Below are 21,325 nucleotides of genomic sequence, written 5' to 3' on the forward strand. Positions count from 1 at the left end.
AAAAGCTGGCTTAGAAATTACCTTGCTTGTTTATTCTCTTTTAATATGTAACAAATTGCTTAGTTAAAAATGTATATGAGTTCTTGGAAATAACTCATTTTTCATGTTTGTTTAACACCCATAATATGTAAAAAATTTGATCATGTGAAGGTATTAAGGAACATGTTTTTCTTATGTTTACTCATTGTAATCATTCACTTAAAGAAAAAATAGAATGTAACCGCATGTGAGTTTTGTACTGTTTGAAAAATCTTACTGGGATATATAAGTTATGAGAGAAAAAGAAAGTTGTTGAAATATTGTTCAATCCACAAAGATGTGTGTTTTTATATGTATGTGTATAAGCTTGTTGAAACTAGCTCTTTGGAGTTTGTCCATCCACCAAAGTATGCATGCTTATGTACAATAGCTAGCTGGATTGGAATTCATTCTTTGGAATTTGTTCTATCCACCAAAATTATGTATGTATGTATGTATGTATGTATGTATGTATGTATATGAACGTGTAAAGTAAAAGAAGAAGAAGCTTGTTGAAACCTACCTGCTGGAGGAGTCTGTCTTACTTCCTTATCAAGCACAAGTGTGCATGTGAGTGTGTGTGGTTCTTTTCTCTCCCTTTTTACTTTCTTTTTTTTAGACACTGCCACCATCAGTGGAAGCCATTGCTGATAACAATCAATTTCAGTCTGGAAGGTTGCCCTCAGAGAAAGTCTGTAAGGTCACCAGTCAGCAGCTAGGATCCATGCCTCGCCTCAGTTATTTCAGGTGATATCAAAGCTGGACTTGTATATTCTGTTGCCTGAATGGCTGGACCCTAATAACCATTCAGGTAATGATGTCTTTAGATAAGGGCCCAGGTAGAAGACGGCCTATTTGTCATAAAATCAAGGTTGCACTGGTGAGCAGGGTTTGTGTTGATCCTGCAGGTTCTTAGTGTATTGTTTCTGCTCCCTCTCTCCTAAGAAGAATAGGATACATATCATATGATCACCTTTTCAGCGAAAGCTAAATTTTTATAGGATGCCAGGCCAAAATGTTCAGGACACTGGAAGGATCATTGTCAGGCTCCTAACCAAACATCTTCAAAATCTCAGAGTCAGTGCCAGGCATAAGTCCCGTTTTGGCTGAGCAAAGTGGCAAAGATTTGGCAGGCTTTTTCTGTAAATTAGAGAAAGTAAAAGGTGACAGTAAATGTTCAAGGCATACCAAAGACACTCCAGTTTGTGTCCACAGCTGGATGGTGATTACTGCTCTCTGTCATCCACCAAACAATACAGGCATTGACATTAATGAACATTTCTGATTATGGTAGAGTTATATATAATTCCATAGATTTTGATGAGACCCAACCCAGAGGACTTTGGAGAAGGGGGTTGCTTATTCCAACCCAATTCCAAATCTCCCATACTCCCTCAGGAGATATTGGCCTCTGTTGTTTTTAACTCATGTGTCACAGCATATTGTTAAATATTAGATTCTTGGGACCCAATTCCTGAATGTGCTGATGTTCAGTTGGACTCTAGGCTCACAGTGACCCTTAAATAGGCAGGAAATAATTAAAACCATAAAATAAACGTGAGAATATAGTTTTTACATGAAGAACAATGAACAAACCAACTATGTTTCTACTTTGTGTCACCATTCAAATCACTTAGCCTTTTATGTGAAATGTAGACCTCTTAACAAGCTATGATAGAAAGAATGAATGAACAAATGACTCAGAATTGCTCATCAGCATTAAAATTGGTCTATATTTATCACCCTGTACAAAACTCAAGTGCAAGTGGATCAAAGACTTCAACATAAAACTAGGTACACTAAATCTATTAGAGGAGAAAGTGGGGCTAAGCCTTGAACTCACTGGCAGAGGAGACAGCATCCTTAACAGAACACCAACAGCTCAGACTCTAAGAGCAACAATTAATAAATGGGACCTCTTGAAATTGGCCACCACCTAAAAGAAGGAAACAAGAATGTATACCATTGTAAGTAAGTACTCAGAAAGTTGAGCAAAGCCAAGAGAACTTCCTAGCAGCCCTAGGACATATTGCTGTAGAATTCTGATCAATAGCTTGGCTTCAGGTGCTTCTTGAAGAAAACAACTTTAGCTCTGCTGGTAGTCTCTCTGAACTATTGTTCAAAAGACCAGAGCCAAGATCTTGATGGAACAGGAGCCTTTTAAAGGAATTTTCAGGTTGTGTTTTCCACACATAGTTTCTTGTAATTGCTTTATTTTTATTTTTTATTTTTTTATGTTAAAACTTCTGTTTTAATGGATTGAATAGGTCCACATTTTTCCAAGTATCTGATTTCTCATTCAACTCAAATTCAGCTTTGATTATTTTTAAACCTAAAGTGTGATTCCTAAGATGGCCTTGATGGGGAGGAAATGAGGATCTCGGGGAGGTCATATGTAAGCATTTTGTCAGGGACTAAGCCACATAGAAGTTGCTTTCTCCTTCCCTCAAAGTCATTGGGAAGGCTTATGAATAAGGAGGGGGCTGCAGGAGCAACATGGAGAAAGTCCTATGCAGTCATGGACAATGTTCATCCCTTCAAACTCTTTTAAGTTATTCTTTTCTCTGGCAACGGGGTGCTTCAACAACACTGTCTCTTTAAAAGTTCTTACACTGTACCTCTGGGCATTTTCAGTAGTTACAAAACACTTATACACTATAAGACAGCTATCTTACAAAAATAAACATTACTATGAACTTTACTGAAGAACAATGAGAGCCTCAGACCCAATGCTCCAATTTTAATGGGGAAGATCCTCAGCTCCTTATTGCACTCACACCACATTCGACTTTTACATAGTTGTCATTGCAAAATGGCAGTGCACTCTATACAATTCCTCCCTTTTCCCTCCCTTTCCCCAGAAGTTGAAGACAATTGCTAGACCAGTGGTTTAATCCACTTTATTAATGATCAGGAAACATCCAATGCATCTAATAGCTAAGACCTTCAGATATTTCTTTTCACAGCCACAAGCTAGCCTTGGAAACAAGAGAGCAAAATAGTTTCTGTTCTGCTTCTTCCTTCATCTGTCTCTTTGTGTTAACCCATATTGTCCTCCAATGTTATAATCTGCACCACAGATGTAGACTGCTTCATCTTCTGGCTGGATGTTGGAGATACTTAGGTAGCGATCAGCCCCAGAGCTGGATCCAGAGAAGTGATCAGGGATCCCATTCCCTTTCTGGTGGCTTCCATCTTTCTTAAGCGACATTATATAATTAGGAGCTTTGTCTTGCTCTTGCTGGAACCATTCAATAGTGTAAGTACTGTGCTCACTACTCAAGGTGCAGGTGAGTTTGGCTGAGGCTCCCATTGAGGCAGAGGCTGAGGTTAACTGAGTCAGCACAGGTTGGGAGAAAGAACCTGAAAATAGAGACACTCATTATGTTGTGGAGTGAAAGAAATGTGTAGGCTATATCTGACTGACAGATGATTTTCCCCAACTGGAGATCAGAGTTCATGCGACTCTCTTTACCTGTACAATGAAGGAGGAAGAAGAGGAGAGAAGTCCAAGCCATGGTGCAGACACTACTACGTTCTGCTGAGACAGACATGGTACAGGACTCGATTATACTTCCACACATCTAAGAGAAGTGAGAGGACCCTTCATGCAAATTTTCTTGGTCAACCAAATTTCTTCATCAGTGTGTGTGTTATTAAACTCTGGATGTTATTTCTGGACTGAGGCTGCCCAAGGGACTACAGTGGTCTCAGGTGTTGAATTTGCTGAATCCTGAGCAGTCACAAAAATATAGATATTTATGTTCTCAGCTAATATTGTTCAGTGACATCTACAGAGCCCCTCTGAATGGCTCCATCAAATTTCTCCCATTAGGGCTCAGGGAAATGTAAAAGAGGAGACAGAAAGCTTCTAAAAGCCAGGGAAAATGAAATACACCAGGCATATACACCAAAAAGGATACCAAGGCATTCTAGATATAAAAGGACTGATGTACATATGAACTCAGAAAAAGTCATGCATAGGGTCTGCACAGATTCAAGACAGATGAGGTGCCAGTCCTAAGAGTAGAACTAGATGCGAGCTTTCAGTCTTAGCTCAGAAGATATCTAAAAAAGACAACTCTTCACAGTGGAAAAAGAAAATTTCTCCAAAGGAATCTTACTGGGTATACAAATCACACTTAAGGGCAGGCCCCATGCTCAGCAATTGAAGGCTAACATACAACAAACTCAATTGAATTTTTGAAGTTTTTTGTCATGTTTTATTTGAATGTTTTATAAAAAACTTACTAGTCCTTTGTATTATGGTTACTAATTTTATATTTTTAGTGTATGTGTGTGTGTGTGTTCTGATATTATTTTTTTCACTTTGGTTTGTTTTATTCTAAATTGCTCCTCTTTTTGTCTATTTTGTTGTAAAAAGAGAAAAGGAACACATGAAGTTGAACAGGTAAAGAGGTGGAAAAGATCCTGGAGAGGTTGAGAGAGAGGAGAAACTATGGTCAGAATATATTGTATGGAAAATTTTAGTTTCATTAAAAAATTAAATTATTTAGAGTAAGTTAAAAATACCAAGCAGAACACATGATACAACACCAAATATCAGCAAGAAAATGACTACAGTTAGCAAATACATTTCAATAATAAATTTAAATATCAATGGTCTCAGATCTCCAAATAAAACCCAAAGGCTGAATGGCTCAAGAAACAAATTTTTGTCTGTTGCCTATAAGAAACACATCTTATCTATAGGTATGGGCATTGCTTTAGAGTAAAAGAAAGGGCAAAAAAGGCCATTTAAGTGAGACAAAGAAGCAAGTAGGCATTGCTGTGTAAATATCTGACAAAACAGACTTCAGACTAAAACTATTTAAAAGAAATTAAGAGAGACATTTCATTTTAACCATGGGAACACTTACCCAAGATATTACTATTCTAAACATATATGCACCAAACTACTACAGGAATTTAAGAAACATTATTATCAATCCATGAATACTAGGTAATTTCAATACCATACCTTCCTCAATAGACAGTCCATCTCAACAACAAAACTAAAAAAATCCCCATAAAACAAAAATAAAAAAGAATCATTTCAGTTAAAGAACATTATACATCAAATGAGCTTAACACAATCTACAGCATATTCTACCATACAACACCAAGGAATATATATTATACTTAGCAGCATGTGGTCTCTCTTCTGGAATACACTGTTGGGCACAAAATAAATCTTCACAAATTTGAGAAGATTGAACTTGATTCTTGTGTCCTGCTGGCCTATAATATAATAAAACTTAAAACTGACAGCAAACTCATCTTTATTATATATACATTCAGGAAGATTAAAATTTTTTTTTTGCTGGAAGACAGAAACAAAATAGGAAATGTAAAATATCTTAGAATTAAATTAAATAAAACCGTAACAGCAAAAATCTTCCAGAACACATCGAAAGTGGTTCTATGAGAGAAATTGTCAGCTCTAAGTGCCTACATTGAAAAATTAGAAAATGAGTCCACATATGGGTGCAGGGGCTGTTACCTGCAGCTGGAACTTGCTGATCCGTTAGATGAAGGCACTCTCAGTCAGGAGTTTGCTTATAACCTCTTGGGTATCAAGGACGCCTGCATTCAAGTGGATGCCAATTATAGGACTAAGGACACTCACCATCGCTCGCTTGAAGCTTCATGACTCCTGAATAAGAAGACTCTGATTTTTTTTTGTTTTCGTGCGTTTTCTTTTCTCCGTTTAAAACAAATTATTATAAGTTCTTCACATAAAATCCTAATTATTATCCCCTCGCATTTATCTTCCATTACCCACCTCCCCTCCATCTTCTGCCCTATTCTCCTCCCCTAGAGCTCTGACAGGAGGGACCCTACTCCTCCACAGTCGGACCTCAGCCTATCGGGTCTCATCAGGATAGCCTGCATCCCCTTCCTCTGTATGTCCACAAGGATGACACCCCCCAAAGGTCAGTGATCAAATCCCAGACACTAGAGTTCATGTCAGAGGCAGTCCCACTCTACCTACTCCCCTCATGTGGAGAATAAGCTGTCCATTGATTACATCTGAACAGGTGGTCTAGTTTCTCTGTTAGCCATGTCTGTGCTAGGTGCATCAGTTTATGCAGGTTCCCCTTGATCCAGATCCTCCAGGTTTGATGGCTTAGTGTGGAGCTCCTGAAACCTCCTTACTCTTCAATCACCCTCTTTCATACTAGCCTATTTCCATGCCAGAACCATGCCATTTTTATTACTGTTCTTCTGTAGTAAGCTTGAAACCAGGCATGGAAATTCCTTCAGAAGATCTTTTATTATACAGCATTGCTTTTTTAGGTATTTGAAGTGTATAGGTATTTTCCATACAGTGTTTTACTCAGATCAGCAAGCCTATTTCCATGCTAGAACCATGTCATTTTATTAATGTTCTTCTATAGTAAGCTTGAGATCAGAGATAGAAATTCCTCCTGGAGATCTTTTATTATACAGCATTGTTTTTAGCTATTCTGTTTTTTATATGAATTTGAGAATAGATCTTTAAAGTTCTGTAAAGAAGTGTATAAGTATTTTGATAGGAGTTGCACTGAATCTGGATGGCTTTTGGTAAGATGGCCATTTTTACTATGTTGATCTTCCCAATCTACGAACATGGGAGATCTTTGCATCTTCCGATGTCTTTTTTGATTTCTTTCTTCAGAGACTTGAATTTTTTTCCTACAAGTCTTTCATTTCCTTGGTTAGTTACATCAAGATACATTATATTATCCATGGCTATTGTGAAGGGTGTAGTTTCTTTCTCAGCCCTGTTGTCATTACATACAGGAAGGCCACTGATTATTTAAAATTAATCTTGTATCCAGCCACTTTGATGAAGGTGATTATGAGCTCTAGGAGTTCTCTGGTAGAATTTTGGGGGTCACTTATGTACACTATCACATTATCTGTGAAGACCAATATTTGACTTTTTCATTTCCTATGTGGACCCCCTTAATCTCCTTTTGTTGCCTTATTGTTCTAGCTAAAACTTCAAGTATTATATTGAAGAGATATGGAGAGAGTGAAAAGCCTTGTCCCTGATTTTAATGGCATTTCTTTGAGCTTCTCTCCATTTAATGTTGGCTATTGACTTGCTCTAAGTAACATTTGTTATGTTTAGGAATGTGCCTTGTAGCCATGATCTCTCCATGCCTTTTAACATGAATGGGTATTGGGTTCTGTCAAACACTTTTTTGGCATCTGAGGAGGTGATCATGTTTTTTTCCAGTCTGTTTATATGGTAGATTACATTGATGGATTTCTGTATATTGAACCATATCTACATGCCTTGAATGATTCCAACCTTGCCGCGGTGAAAGATATATTTGATGTGTTCTAGGATTCTGTTTGTGAATATTTTATTGAGTATTTTTGCATCAATGTTCTTCAGAGAAATGGGTCTGAAATAATCTTTGTTGGTTTTTTTTTTTTGGTGTGGTTTATGTATTAAGGGTATTGTTCCTTCCATTTCTATTTTTGTGGAATAGTATGAAGAGTATTGGTATTATCTCTTCTTTAAAGATGTGGTAGAATTTTGGGCTGAAACCATCTGGCCCTGCGATTTTTTTTTTTGATGAGAGACTTTTGATGACTGCTTCTAATTCTGTTGATGATATAGGATTACTTAATTTGTTTGTCTCATCCTGATTCAACTTTCGTAAATGGAATCTATCAAGAGTATTGTCCATTTCATTTAGATTTTCAAATTTTGTGGCATATGTGCTTTTGAAGTAAGAACTAATGATTTTTTTTTATTCCTTCCTTGTCTGTTGTTATGTCTCCTTTTTCATTTCTGATTTTTTTTGATATAGATAATGTCTCTCTGACTTTTAGTTAGTTTGGCTAAGGGTTTGTCTATCTTGTTGATTTTCTCAAAGAATCAGTTCTTGGTTTCATTGATTCTTTGAATTGTTCTCTGTGTTTCTAATTTATTGATTTCAGCCCTGAGTTTTATTATTTCCAGCCATCTGCTCCTCTAGGGTATGTCTGCTTCTTTTTTTCAAGTGCTTCCAAATATGCCTGTAAATTGCTTGTATGAGATGTTACCAATCTTTTTATGAAGGCATGTAGTGCTATGAACTTTCCTTTTAGTGCTGCTTTCATTGTGTCCCATAAATTTGGGTATATTATTCCATCATTTTCATTGAATTTTAGGAAGTTCCTAATTTTTTAAAATTTCTTCTCTGACACAGTTATCATTGAGTAGAGAGTTGTTCAATTTCCAAATGTGTGTAAACTTTTTGTTATTTTTGTTCTTGAAGTCCAGCTTTAGTCCATGATGTTCTGATTGGATACAAGGTATTATTTCAATCTTGTATCTGTTGAGGCTTGCTTTGTGACATACTATATGACCAATTTTGGAGAAGGTTCTTTGAGGTGCTGAGAAGAAGGTATAATCTTTTCTGTTTGGGTGAATAGGGTTTAGGTATCTGTTTGGTTCATTTGATTCATACAACTGTTAGTATCATTTCTCAGTTTAGCTTCTGTACTGTTGACTTATCATTTGGTGAGAAGTCTCTCACTATTAATGTGTTATTTATGATTTATTAATGTTTCTTTTACAAATGTAGGTGCCCTTTTATTTGGGGCATAGATGTTCAGACTTGTGATGTCATCATGGTTGAGTTTTACTTTGATGAGTATGAAGCATCCTTCCTTATCTCTTATTGCTTACAGTCTATTTCATTAGGTATTATAATGGCTACACCAGCTTACTTCCTGTGGTCGTTTGCTTTGAAAACCTTCTTCCAGCCCTTTACTCTCAGGTAGTGTCTATCTATAGACTTAGTTTTTTTTAACTAAAATATTTTATTAACAACTTATTGGCTGAGCCTATGTCAATTATAACCAGATTAACCAAAACAGTAGGAAATGAAGATTAATTGACACAACAAAACCTTAAGGATATCAGTCCCGAGGAACGATTCTCCTATCAGGAGACGCAGGATTTCTTCCACTGGAACCAGGGGTAAGAAGACCTTAGAGCCTCAGCAGGAGCTGGAGCTCTGAAGCCTTCCCTCAAGCAGATTTCTCTAGGAGCGTCTTGAAGGGCAGTGATGAACAGCCAAATCTATCCCAAGTCTCCAATCTGCACTGCCGCCATCTCTGGGCTCATTTATACAGCTCCTTCCAGAGTCTATTCACAGGATCTTTTTCATCTGGTAGCAATTAAGCTCCTGCATGAGGTGGTTGCCCTTCTAGTGAATTAACATCACCTGTTCTCTTACTAAACTGTTCAATCCCACACTTGGGATCCTAAAGAACGGGTTGCTTTCCTTCATCTATTTTTGTGGCTGAGGTGTATTTCATGTATGCAGCAGAAAGTTGTGTCCTGTTTACACATCCATATTGTTAGACTGTCTCTCTTTATTGGAGAGTTGAGACCACTGATGTCAAGAGAGATTACTGACTAGTGATTGGTAGGCCTTTTTAATTTGATGTATGTTGTGGTAGTGTGTTTGTACGCTTGTCTAATTTTTCTTTTGCTAAAGTGAAGTTATGCATTTCCTGTGTGTAGTTAGCATTCTTGGCTTGGAATTTTCCTTTTAGTATATTCTGTATGGCTAGATTTGTGGATAAATACTGTTTAAATTTGTTTTTGTCATGAAATATCCTGTTTTATCGATCTATAGTGATTGAAAGTTTTGCTGGGTATAGTATTCTGGACTATCATCTTTGGTCTCTCAGATTTTGCAAGACATCTGCCCAGGCCCTTCTGGCTTTTATGATCTCTGCTGAAAAGTCAGGTATGTTCCTGGTAGGTTTGCCATTGTATATTACTTGGCCCTTCCCCCTGCCATTTTAAATATTTTTTCTTTGTTCTGTATATTCAGTGTTTTGATTATTGTGTGGCAAGAAGTTTTTACTTTTTGGTCTATACTACTTAGTTTTCTGTAGGCCTTTTGTATGTTTATAGGCTTTTCTTTATTTAAATTGGGGAAATTTTCTTTTATTATTTTGTTGAAAATATTTTCTAGGCCTTGGAGCTAGGCATCTTCATTTCCTTAATTTATATTATCCTTAGGTTTTGTGTTTTCATTGTGTCCTTGATTTCTTGCTTGTTTTATTTCAGGAATTTTATATTTAACATTTTCTCTGATGGTCACATCAAATTCTTTCATTATATATTCTACACCTGAAAGTCTTTCCTCCATCTCTTGTATTCTTACCTCTGGAGCTCCTGTTTTCTCCTCTAAGTTCTCTCTTTCTAGGCTTTCCTCAATTTGTGCTTTTATTATTGTTTCCATTTTCACTTTCAGATCCTGAAACCTTTTATTGATTTTCTTCACCTGATTGTTTTCCTTTTCTTGAATTTCTTTTTGTCATTTCTTCATTTTCTCTCCATAGGACTCTCTCATGTCCTCTCTAAGAGCTTCAGTTTGTTTGGCTGTATCTTCCTGTATTTGTTTCTGGATTTTATTTATTTCCTCCATTATCATCTTTATTAGGAAATATTTGAGGTCATTTTCTTCTGTTTTGGGTATGTTAGATTTTCCAAGACTGATTGCTTTGGGATATGTGTGTTCTGGAGATACCATATTTTGACTTTTGTTGTTTGTGTTTTTATGCTGGCCTTTAGCTATTTCTCTGTATCTGGTGTTGGGTTGTAGTTTCTGGTGTCTTTTCTTGGCTGTTGAGAGCAGCACATAGGTCAGTGGCTATAAATTGAGACTCCTCACCTGTGAGGGTCAGGGAACTCTTCCGGTGGTTCATGCAGGTGTTCTGAGTTCAGGCCTGAGGGCTTTCTGTGGAGTAGGTGGGTGATCTGAGATCAGATATACTGGTGTTACACACCATGCTGTCTCTTCTCCTCAGGGAGACTCAGACACTGGTGTTTTGTGTCCCACAGTTCCATTGAGATATCAAGTGCTGGTTCTGTGTAAACTGCCATGCATGCAGCTAGTCCTGGAAGCCTGTATCTTTGCTTGCATGGACTCAGAAACTTTCTGTGGAGTGGCTGGGTGACTTGGGTTCAGTCTACTTGTGTTTCACTCTTTGTGTCTCCTCTGGGCAAGAAGACCAAGATACTGCTATTTTGTGGCCCACAGCGTCATTTGCAGCCCTGATCTCAGAAGCTGTACACCCTATGAGGTGTGTGACTAGTACTTTGAGCCTGAGCACAGGCCTTCAGGAACCCAGAAAATTTCTGTGGTTTTGTCTGGTGACCAGAGGTCAGATCCACTTGTGTTCCAGGCTGTGGGGGTATCCTTTGAACTATAAGACCAGATTATGGTGTTTTTATAGCCCACTGTTCCTTTTAAGACCTGAAGCTCAGAACCTATGTCCTACCAGGCATGCTGTTAATCCTTGGGGCCTGAGCCGAGTCCTGCAGAGACCCAGGGACTTTTCTGTGGATTAACCTTGTAGGCCAAGGCTAGGCCTACTGGTGCTCCAGAGATTGTGGAACACTCTCACCTGGGGATCACCAATACTAGTGATTTTTAGTTCTCAGTTTGGTCCTTAGGTAACTGTGCAGCTACTGATGTCCTATTGATCAAACAGGGTATGGGTTCAGCACCAAAGTCTTGGCTTTTCCTGCTTACTGGTACCTTGAATTGTTATCATTGTTTCTTATTTATTGATTTCAGTCCTGAGTTTGATTATTTCCAGCCATCCACTCCTGTTGGGTGTGTCTGCTTCATTTTGTTCTAGAGCTTTCAAGTGAGCTGTTTAGTTGCTAGTATGGGATATTTCCAATTTTTTTTTATGAAGGTGCTTATTGCTATGAGCTTTCCTCTTTGCATTGCTTTCATTGTGTCCCATATGTTTGGGTATATAGTGCTTTCATCTTCATTGAATTCTAGAAAGTCTTTAATTTCTTTTTTATTTTGTCCATGACACAGTGGTCATTGATTAGGGAGTTATTCAGTTTCCATGAGATTGTAAGCTTTCTATTGCTTCCATTGTTGTTGAGTTCCAGCTTTAATTCTTGGTGGTCTGATAAGATGCAATGGGTTATTTCAATATTCTTTTTTCTGTTTATGTTTGCTTTGTGATCAAGAATATGGTCACTTTTGGAGAGGGTTCAGTGAGGTGCTGAGAAGAAGGGAAATTCTTTTGTGTTTGGATCTTCTGTAATGTTCTGTAGGTATCTGTTAGGTCCCTTTGATTCATAACTTCTAGTACTTTCATTATTTCTCCATTTACTTTGTGTCTCAATACTCTGTCTATTAGTGAGAGTGGGGGTTTGTATATTTCTCTTCTAGTTTGAGGGCTTTATATTTCCTTAAGGCCTCTTTAATAATCATAACCACAGACTTAAAATCTTTCTCTTGTGTGTTGGGTGTATCTCTAGGGCTTGCTGTTGTAGGACTGCTGATTTCTGGTGATGTCAAATGGCCCTGTGAATTGTGTTCTTCCACTGGCCTCTACCCATTATGACATCTCTGGTGTTAGCAAGTTTGGTGTTCTCTGATGGTCAGAGAGTTTGGGGGTAGGTATAGACAGTGGGTCTTTGGTCATGTGCCCTACTCACTTGTGCTGACTTTATTGTCTCTGTTGTGGGCCAGTCAGCTGTGGAGGAAGTGGAAAAATCTCTGAGTAGAGAGCTGTTCAAATGCCCTGCAGGCATGAATGGGATTGAAGACAATTGGATTTGAATCTTTAGGCTATCTCAGCTCCATTTGGTTCACTGTCTCTTCTGTTGTTTCTGGTTCTGACCAAGGTAGCACAGGCAGCTGGGGAACAGGCTGAAAAGAGCTCCAGGCCAACAACTACTTTTGTGCCTGACAGGTTTCCTCAAGGTGGTGGAAAATATTCACTGTCTCTGCTGTCCTTGGTCTTGTGTTTTCTTTTTAAATTAATTATTTATTTACTTTATATCCTAGTAGGAATTTACATTTCCTTCTATCCTCTCAATATCTCCCTCTCCCCTCATCTCCACACTTAACCTCCCTTTTCTTCCCAGAGAAGGGAAACCTCCCATGGATATCAACCCAAATAGAACTAGGAGAATCTTCTTTTTTAAGGCTAGACAAGGCATCCCAGTTATGGGGAAGGAATCTGATGGCAACTGATTGACACTGCAACAGGACATCATCTACAATGTTTATACTTGAGAACTTCACAGTCAAATTACTAAAAAAGTCGAGTGATTTTGTGGTGGGCCACATTAATAGCCATCCTTAGCTACAAGAGGCTTCCAGCATGCTGTGGACCTCAAGCTGGGGAGAAGAAGTTGGAGGTACATGATATAAGTTACATTGTATATTGAAGTTCATCAAGGGAAGGCTGTTTTTTATGTTGAAGCATGACTGTTTTTCTTTTTCTTTTTCTGTCTGTGTAATTAAAAAAGCTAAAAAAAGAAAGAAAATGAAATATTATGATGACCACAAGTAAATTACTCAAAGATACAACTTGAAAAATTGGAAAAGCAAGAACAAACCATCTCCAAACCAACTTTATGGGGAGGAATAATAGAAAACAAAGCATAACTCAATAAAATGGAAAAGAGGAAATGAATACAAAGGAATCAACTAATCTTAGAGCTGGTTCTTAGGTCAAACACCCTGGATTGACAAAAGATAAAAAGGACCAAAAATAAAAAAACATAAGTGAACAAGGGAAAATTCCACAAGCAACAAAGAAATTTAGAATATTGTGAGGGATTACTAAAAAAAAAAAAATGAATTTCTAGACTGATTCAAACTACAAAAATTAAAACCAAGGAGAAATCAAGAACCTGAACTGATGAAAAACAAATGAGAACATTCAAATAATAAAAAAGCCTTGACTCTTGCAAATAAATAAATGAAAATATGACTATCATGCCACATACTTCTTATACATTTCCTTATTGAGTGTGTATTTGATTTTTATATTTCTTATTTGATGTACATCCTCTACTTTCTATTTGAGTTCTGATATGCTATTTGATTCATTCTACTTTTAATGCTTTATGTAGAGATTTCCAGTTGAGTTATGAACCTTCCTCTTTTTAGATGGTCTGCTTCAATATTTCAATCTTCTTACTAAGTTTTATTCTCATGTCCTGTATTATGTTTGTCTTTTCCACTGTTTGTGTTTTCTTTGGCATCACTAAGACATTTAAATTCTTAAATTCTTTCACCTTAACTTCACTGAGCTGTGAAGACACTTAGTGTCTTACTTAAACTTTAATAAAATTTATGATTGTTCATTTAAACACCAGGTACTTGCGTTCATTTGGTTAATTATTATTGCAAATATTTCTACAAAACTGGTAGGTTTTGGAGAGAAGATACTGGCTTGATCCATCATATTATTGGTACTTTTGTGATGAGATCTGTGAATTTTATGTTAGTTCTGAGACTGATATGGACAGAGCAGATTGTGGTTAGGAGAGTGTGTGTGGCCAGGTTGGAAGTGGCTTGTATAGAATGAAGTCATGTGCACAGAGGAATCTTTAGTGATGTGCAGGAAGTGTTACCAGGTCAAGCCTGGCCTCAGGGCCTAAATCAAGCTAGATAGAAATGCAGGATATAGCATGGGAAGGGCTTGTGGATTATGCATAGATGGTAGTAGAAGAAACCTAGTAATATGTTTTTACATAGCAGGGAAAGCTAAACTGGGCTGAAGCACTGAATGTGCAACCTAGATTCAATATGGTGGCCTGGTAAGGGTGCTTAGATGGAAGGAATCAGGGAGACTCAACTCATAGATCCTGAAGAATAATATGGTAAAAAAGAAACACCACCCTGAGAGAAGACTAATTCTCTTTCTCTAACATAATTTTTATGTCCTTGTTTGTAGATCTTCATTTAGAGGTGAGACTGAATATGATTTTCCCTACTATGTTAGCATATCATTTAATATAATTTTTATCTCATGTTTTAAGAGACATATTGTTGAAAATTGATGGGTGTAGCCTTGTCATATTGAGATTATACTACCTTGTAGCTGCCTTTTTGCTGATCTGGTTCTTACGATATTTCCACGATCTCTTCCATGACATCTCTTCTACTACATTCCCTGAGACATAGATGTATACTTTTATTGAGGGTGTATTGGTTAAATATGGCCACTCCAGGAGTTCCAAGATGGCAATGCCTATTATGTACTGTATCTGATCTACTGCACAGAGACCAGGGACTGGATTGGGAGCCAAAAACTTCAAGAACTGGAGAACAGTACATGAGTGGGGTCCCACACAGTGCAGACCACAGACAGGCTTGGCACGAGGTCAAACAACAGCCCACAGAGGACCTGAACCCACTCTCCAGGCTTTGGAACAGAACTCACCTGTGGACTGCAGCCAGACTCGATAGTCCAGGTGTAGTGTGTGTGGTGGTAGAACACCAGAGCTTCTAGCCTGGGGAAGTCTCAGGGAAACAAGTAAATCTGTCATCAGACACCCCAACACATCCCCACCCCAGTTCACGAGGAGCTCTGGAGGCCACAGTGCAGCCCACAGTGCCAAGCAACAGGCTGCACAGTCTGGGTGGGTTCGGCCAGAGCCTCAGTGGACTGAGCCTACAAAATTGGGCTGATAGAACCCGGCCAGGACAGTCCCAATAGGCCAGCAGGGACTCCCACATTTGTGGGAGAAGCTGGACTGCCCTGAGGGTGTGGAAGGGGATCTGATTTGCAGCCACAGCTCAGTGAGACTAAACCACCAAAGGTACGCAACCTGGACTGGTCCTGCATTTAGGCTGATCCAAGCAGGAACCTATCTGTGGGCCACAGTGGTCTGGCTCTGTGTGAATTCCTTTCTCTGGAAGGCTATGCTGCTAATCTGGCCACAGAATTTTCTTCAGCCTTTTGGAGGCTAACTGAAGAATGCTCTGTCCTGAGAACCAGTCCCCAAGGAGGCCTTCTGGGAAGGGAGAGAGAACAGGGAAGCTGCGCTCAGCCAGGTTGAGACAAGGGAAATCTGTGTCCATTTCAGAGGGGGAAGAGGGGCCCTGGCTTTTGAAAGGCCAGAGTACACTTTATTAAAATAAAGACAAAAGAGGCAAACAACTAGATTTTAATTCACTAAGCTCAAAAGGAGAAGGGCAGAGAGCTATGGGGAAGGGATGGGTAGCACACTGCTAGACCTTCCAGCCCCTGGGTTATTAAACTAAGTATATTTGAATAGCAGGAGACACTCCCAAGACACTTCCTGGGGCTTGTCTCCAGGGTACCTTTGATATGTTTTTCTTCAAAGAGCAAGGTTTTGACACCTTTTGTACAGGTTACCATCTGCAAAGAACTATCTTTTTTAACACATTCGGTTCTGGTGGGTTGTTGTGGGCAGGGGATCCACTCACCTTTGTCTGAGCATGAAGCTCACCAGGAGGGAGCTTCTCCTCTTGCTGCAGACAAGGGCTCACAGGCCTGGGCAATTGGGGAGATAAAGCCACAGTTCCCATGGCCTGGCAGGGACTCTCACACTCTTGGGAGAAGATGGACTGCACTGAGGGTTCTGGAAGGGGGTATGAATTGCATCCACAGCAAGTGGGATCAAACTGCCAAAGGTGAGCAATCTAGACTGTCCTCTACCTAGACTGATCCAAGCAGGAACCTGCCTGAGGCCAACAGCAGTCAGGGCCTGGACAACTGGGCAAATAAAACCACAGTCCCCATGACACAGCAGGGACTCCCACACTCATGGGGAGAAGCCTTGAGGGGTCTGAAAGGCAGTCTGAATTGCAGCCACAACTCAGTGGGTATGAACCACCAAAGGTACGCAACCTAGACTGGTCTGCTATCTAGATTGGTCCATGCAGGAACCTGATTGCTAGCCACAGTGGTCTGGGCCTGGGCAATTGGGCAGTTAAAACCTGGCCTAGCCAGTTCCTAAGGCCCGACAGGGTCAGCAACACACATGGAAAAGGCTGGACTGCCACAAGGGATCAGGACATAAAACCTAAATAGTGACCCCCAATACAATTGGTCTGAATGCCCTTGGTAGCGTGAATGGGATCAGGCAGAAGCCTACTTCTGCTGACCAGTCAGGAACTCTAAGGTGTTGAACAAAGTCTCCTGGAGCAGAAATCAGGTCACCTGCCAGTTCCAGGGAAGAAATCCCTGATCTGCACAGGCAAAGGCACGTGACCTATAATCACTCACAATCCACTCTCAATGACCAGTGAAGGACACCAGAAGCTAGCACCCAATATTATAGATAGCAAGATTAATAAAGAACAGTGTAAGAACACAAACAACAAAACCAAAACAACTCGACATGTCCAGATCCCAGCTATCCCAAAGAAAGCAACGCTGAGAACTCAAACACAATCAAAATACAAGAAAATGACCTCAAATCCTTAGCAATTAAGATGATAATGAAGGAAACGAATAAAATTCCTAATCAAATGCAGGAAGACACAGGCAAACAGCTGGAAGACATAAAAGGGGCCTATAGAGAGGCATTGGAAAAAATTCAGGAAAATACAAACAACCATATGAAGGAAATCAATAAAACAGTTCAAGATCTGAAGATGAAAATGGAAACAGTGATAAAAGCACAGACAGAAGAAAAACACGAATGAGAGACCTTAGAGAAGAAAGTAAGCAACACAGAGGAGAGCTTCAAGAAATGGGGAATGAATCTTGAGACCAGAAGACACAATTGTAGAACTCGAAGCAACAATCAAAGAAACTGCTAAATCTGAAAAATTTCTGACACAAAATATCCAAGAAATCAAGAACTCCACGAAAAGACAAAACCTGAGAACAATAGGCATCAAGGAACGAGAAGAGACCTGACTCCAAGGCCCAGAAAATATCTTCAACAATATCATAAAAGAGAATTTCCCTAATTTAAAGAAGAAGATGCATATAAACACACAAGAGGCCTACAGAACACCAAATAGAATTGACCAGAAAAGAAAATCTTCCAGCCACATAATAATAAAAATACAAAATATACAGAACAAAGAAAAAGAATATTAAAAGTAGCAAGAGAAAAAGGCTGAGTAACATACAATGGCAAACCTATCAGTATTATATTCAACTTCTCAGCAGAGACTATAAAAGCCAGAAGGGCCTGGACAGAAGTCCTGCAAACCCTAAGAGACCACAGATGCCAGTCCAGACTACTGTACCCAGCAAAACTATTAATAAGTATTGACAGAGAAAACAAACCCAACTTTACAGAAGTTACTAGAAGGAAAACTCCACCCGAAAGGGACAAGCTACAACCAAAACTACAGGGGAAAGAGATAACTACACCGTCACAAAAGCATAACTACACAAACTCTCTACTGTAATCAACATAAAAAATTAATGGACTTAACAGTCACTGTCATTAATGCCTCTCAACATCAATGATCTCAACTCTCCAATAAAAAGAAACAGACTAACTGAATGGATACATAAATAGATCCAACATGCTTCTGCATTCAAGAAACACATCTCAGCCACAAGGACAGACAGTATCTCAAAGTAAAACCTGGAAAATTTAATCAAAATGGATGAGGAAAGACATTTCATACTCATCAAAGATAAAGTCAACCAAGATGACATCACAATTCTGAACATCTATGCTCCAAATACAAGGGCACTCACATTTGTAAAAGAACTATTTAAAACGCTTGAACTACACATCAATCCTCACACATTTATAGTGGGAGACCACAACACTTTCACTGAAACAGTCATTGAAACAGAAACTAAGCCAAGAAATAACATCATTAACCAAAGCCATAAATCAAATGGATCTAACAGATATTTATAGAACTTTCACCCAAACCTAAAGGATTATACCTTCTTCTAAGCACCCCATGGGATCTTTACCAAACTTGATCACATAGTAGGTCACAAAACAAATTTCAACAGATACATGAAGATTGAAATAATACCATGTATCCTATCAGACCATCATGGTCTAAGGCTGGACACAACAACAACAAAAATAACAAAAAGCCTACACACACATGGAAACTAAACAACTCTCTACTTAATGACACCTGGGTCAGGGAAGAAATAAAGGAATTAAGTACTTCCTGGAATTCAATGAAAATGAAGAAACAACATACCCACACTTGTGGGACACATAGAAGGCAATACTAAGAAAAAAAGCACTAAGTGCTGAGAAGCTTCTGTAAGGCAGAAGACACTGTCAACACAACAAAGCAACAGCCTACAGACTAGGAAAAGATCTTCACCAACCCCACATCTGACAAAGGTCTAATATCCAAAATACATAAAGAGCTCAAGAAATTAAACATCACAAAATCAATTAACCCAATTGAGAAATGGGGCTCAGAATTACACAGAGAATTCTCAACAGAGGAATATTGAATGGCTGAGAAACACTTAAAGAAATGTTCAACATCTTTAGTTATCAGAGAAATGCAAATCAAAACAACTCAGATTCCATCTTACACCCATCAGAATGGCTGAGATAAAAAAATTCAAGTGACACCATATGCTGGCAAAGCTGTGGAGAGAGGAACACTCTTTCATTGCTGGTGGAAATGCAAACTGGTACAAACCACTTTGGAAATCTACAAGGCATTTTCTCAGAAAACTGGGAATAGGGCTTCCTCAAGACCCAGCTATTTCACTCCTTGGAATATACCCAGAAAATGTTCGACCACACATAAAGGACATATGATCTACCATGTTCACAGCAGCCTTATTCATAATAGCCAGAACTTGGAAACAGCCTAAATGTCCCTCAGTTGAAGAGTGGATAAAGAAATTGTGGTACATTTACACTATGGAATATTACTCAGCTATTAAAAACAAGGAAATCCCAAAATTTGTGGACAAATGGATTGAACTAGAAATGATCATACTGAGTGAGTCAACCCAGAAGCAGAAAGGCTTATGTGGTATATACTCACTTATAAGTGGGCACTAGCCCAAGTTATATTCTTAGTGTTTTGGTTATTTGTATTTGACACCCTTGAAGAAAATGTCTTTCCTATCTTGGTGTGTCTAAAATTCTGAATGTAAATCAATCCACATCACAACTTGTTATTATCAACTTAAAACATCTATCTAGACCTAAATTATCTTAATCTGTAAACAACTAAGCTTCGTTGTAAAACTAAGCTACCTGGTCTTCAACTCTATCAGAGACATGAGAAGGAATAAACATAATTACCTGAATATGTTGGGATTGTAGGTTAGTAGCTTTATAAATGAGAAGATGGCAGAGATAGTTTTTTACCCAAATAGTCACCCAAAACTCTCTATAGCATTGGAGCATCATCTTTAGCCTTCTGACCCAATATATCTGACATACAGATTTGTGAGGCAGGAACTGTTGAGGATTTGCTCACTCTGTCTTGGCAGTTTGGTTGTCAATGCTGCCTGCATCCAAGATTGCCCCCTTTTAGGCAGAATTCAGTCTGTGGTAGAAATGAGGACATTTTCCCCAGTGGCTTGTTTGCTACACTTGAAGCTACTCCACAAGGAGGTTCTTTGATGCTCCTCATCCTCTTTGAGTTAGGCTGGGTGTTACCAGGAGTTAACCTGTCTCATTGACAGTGAATCTTTAAAATAATAAAAACATTTTAAAATGCCATATTCTGCATGTCTCTGAGGTTTTTGAAGACCTTATCTAACCATCCTACCTTGTCTTTCTATAGAATAATATCTATCTGCTGCACCTAAGATGCATATTCTTGTGATAAAAGTAATAAACATGCCATCATTTGATCAGCTAACAATTAATGTGCATAACTTAATTTTCCTTAACAGTCTGAAATAGTACTTTCAAAGATTTGGAAGTAAACACAGAAATGCACATACCCTACCACCACCAATATCAACACAAAATAACAACCACTGGTCATTAATATCTCTTAACATCAATGGCCTCAATTCCCCAGTAAAAAGACATACGTTCACAGAATGGATGTGAAAAACAGGATTCATTATTCTGCTGCATACAAGAAACATACCTTAGCAATAAAGATAGGCATTACCTCAGATGTTAATGCCTGGCTAGTGCTCTGGAGAGGGTCCAGGGTAGATTCTCTGGAGCTGGATTGTGAATACCCTTCTAGTTCACTTATCTCTTGGGTGGCCAGAGCTGATGGCTCAGGCAACTGATCAGGATTGAAAGAAGAAAAAGGAAGGAAAGGGAAAAAGAGCCCAAGGTTTCTTCTCTAGGGACTGGCTGTACTGCAGCTGAGGAGAACTTAAACTGACCACCTTTTTCCTATAGCTGAGGCTGTAAAAGCGGCTTCTGGCTAGAAGCTGTATGGGGGTCGTAAAAGGAGGCTCTTTGATCTGTAGATAGGCCTCTCCAATAAGTTGGTGTAAACTTAGGCTTATTAGCTGAAGAAGGCTGATGCCCCTGAGTCTGCTAACAAACTGATAGCAGATGGAGCATATGGATTTTTACACTAGTTGCATGATCACCTTCTGGATAGAGAGCTGTCTTTAA

The 21,325-nt window shown here is 38.8% G+C and overlaps 1 gene segment (V, D, J or C); it reads right to left on the minus strand.

Moving 5' to 3' along the window:
- Nucleotides 1-3,040: 3,040 nt before the first annotated feature.
- LOC127193221 (immunoglobulin lambda variable 4-69-like) lies at nt 3,041-3,569 on the minus strand. The segment is given in 2 exon segments: nt 3,041-3,381; nt 3,494-3,569. Coding segments are annotated over 2 exon segments (384 nt in total).
- Nucleotides 3,570-21,325: the final 17,756 nt, after the last annotated feature.

This window comes from Acomys russatus, chromosome 8, assembly GCF_903995435.1.
Source record: "Acomys russatus chromosome 8, mAcoRus1.1, whole genome shotgun sequence".
NCBI classification, from domain to species: Eukaryota; Metazoa; Chordata; class Mammalia; order Rodentia; family Muridae; genus Acomys; species Acomys russatus.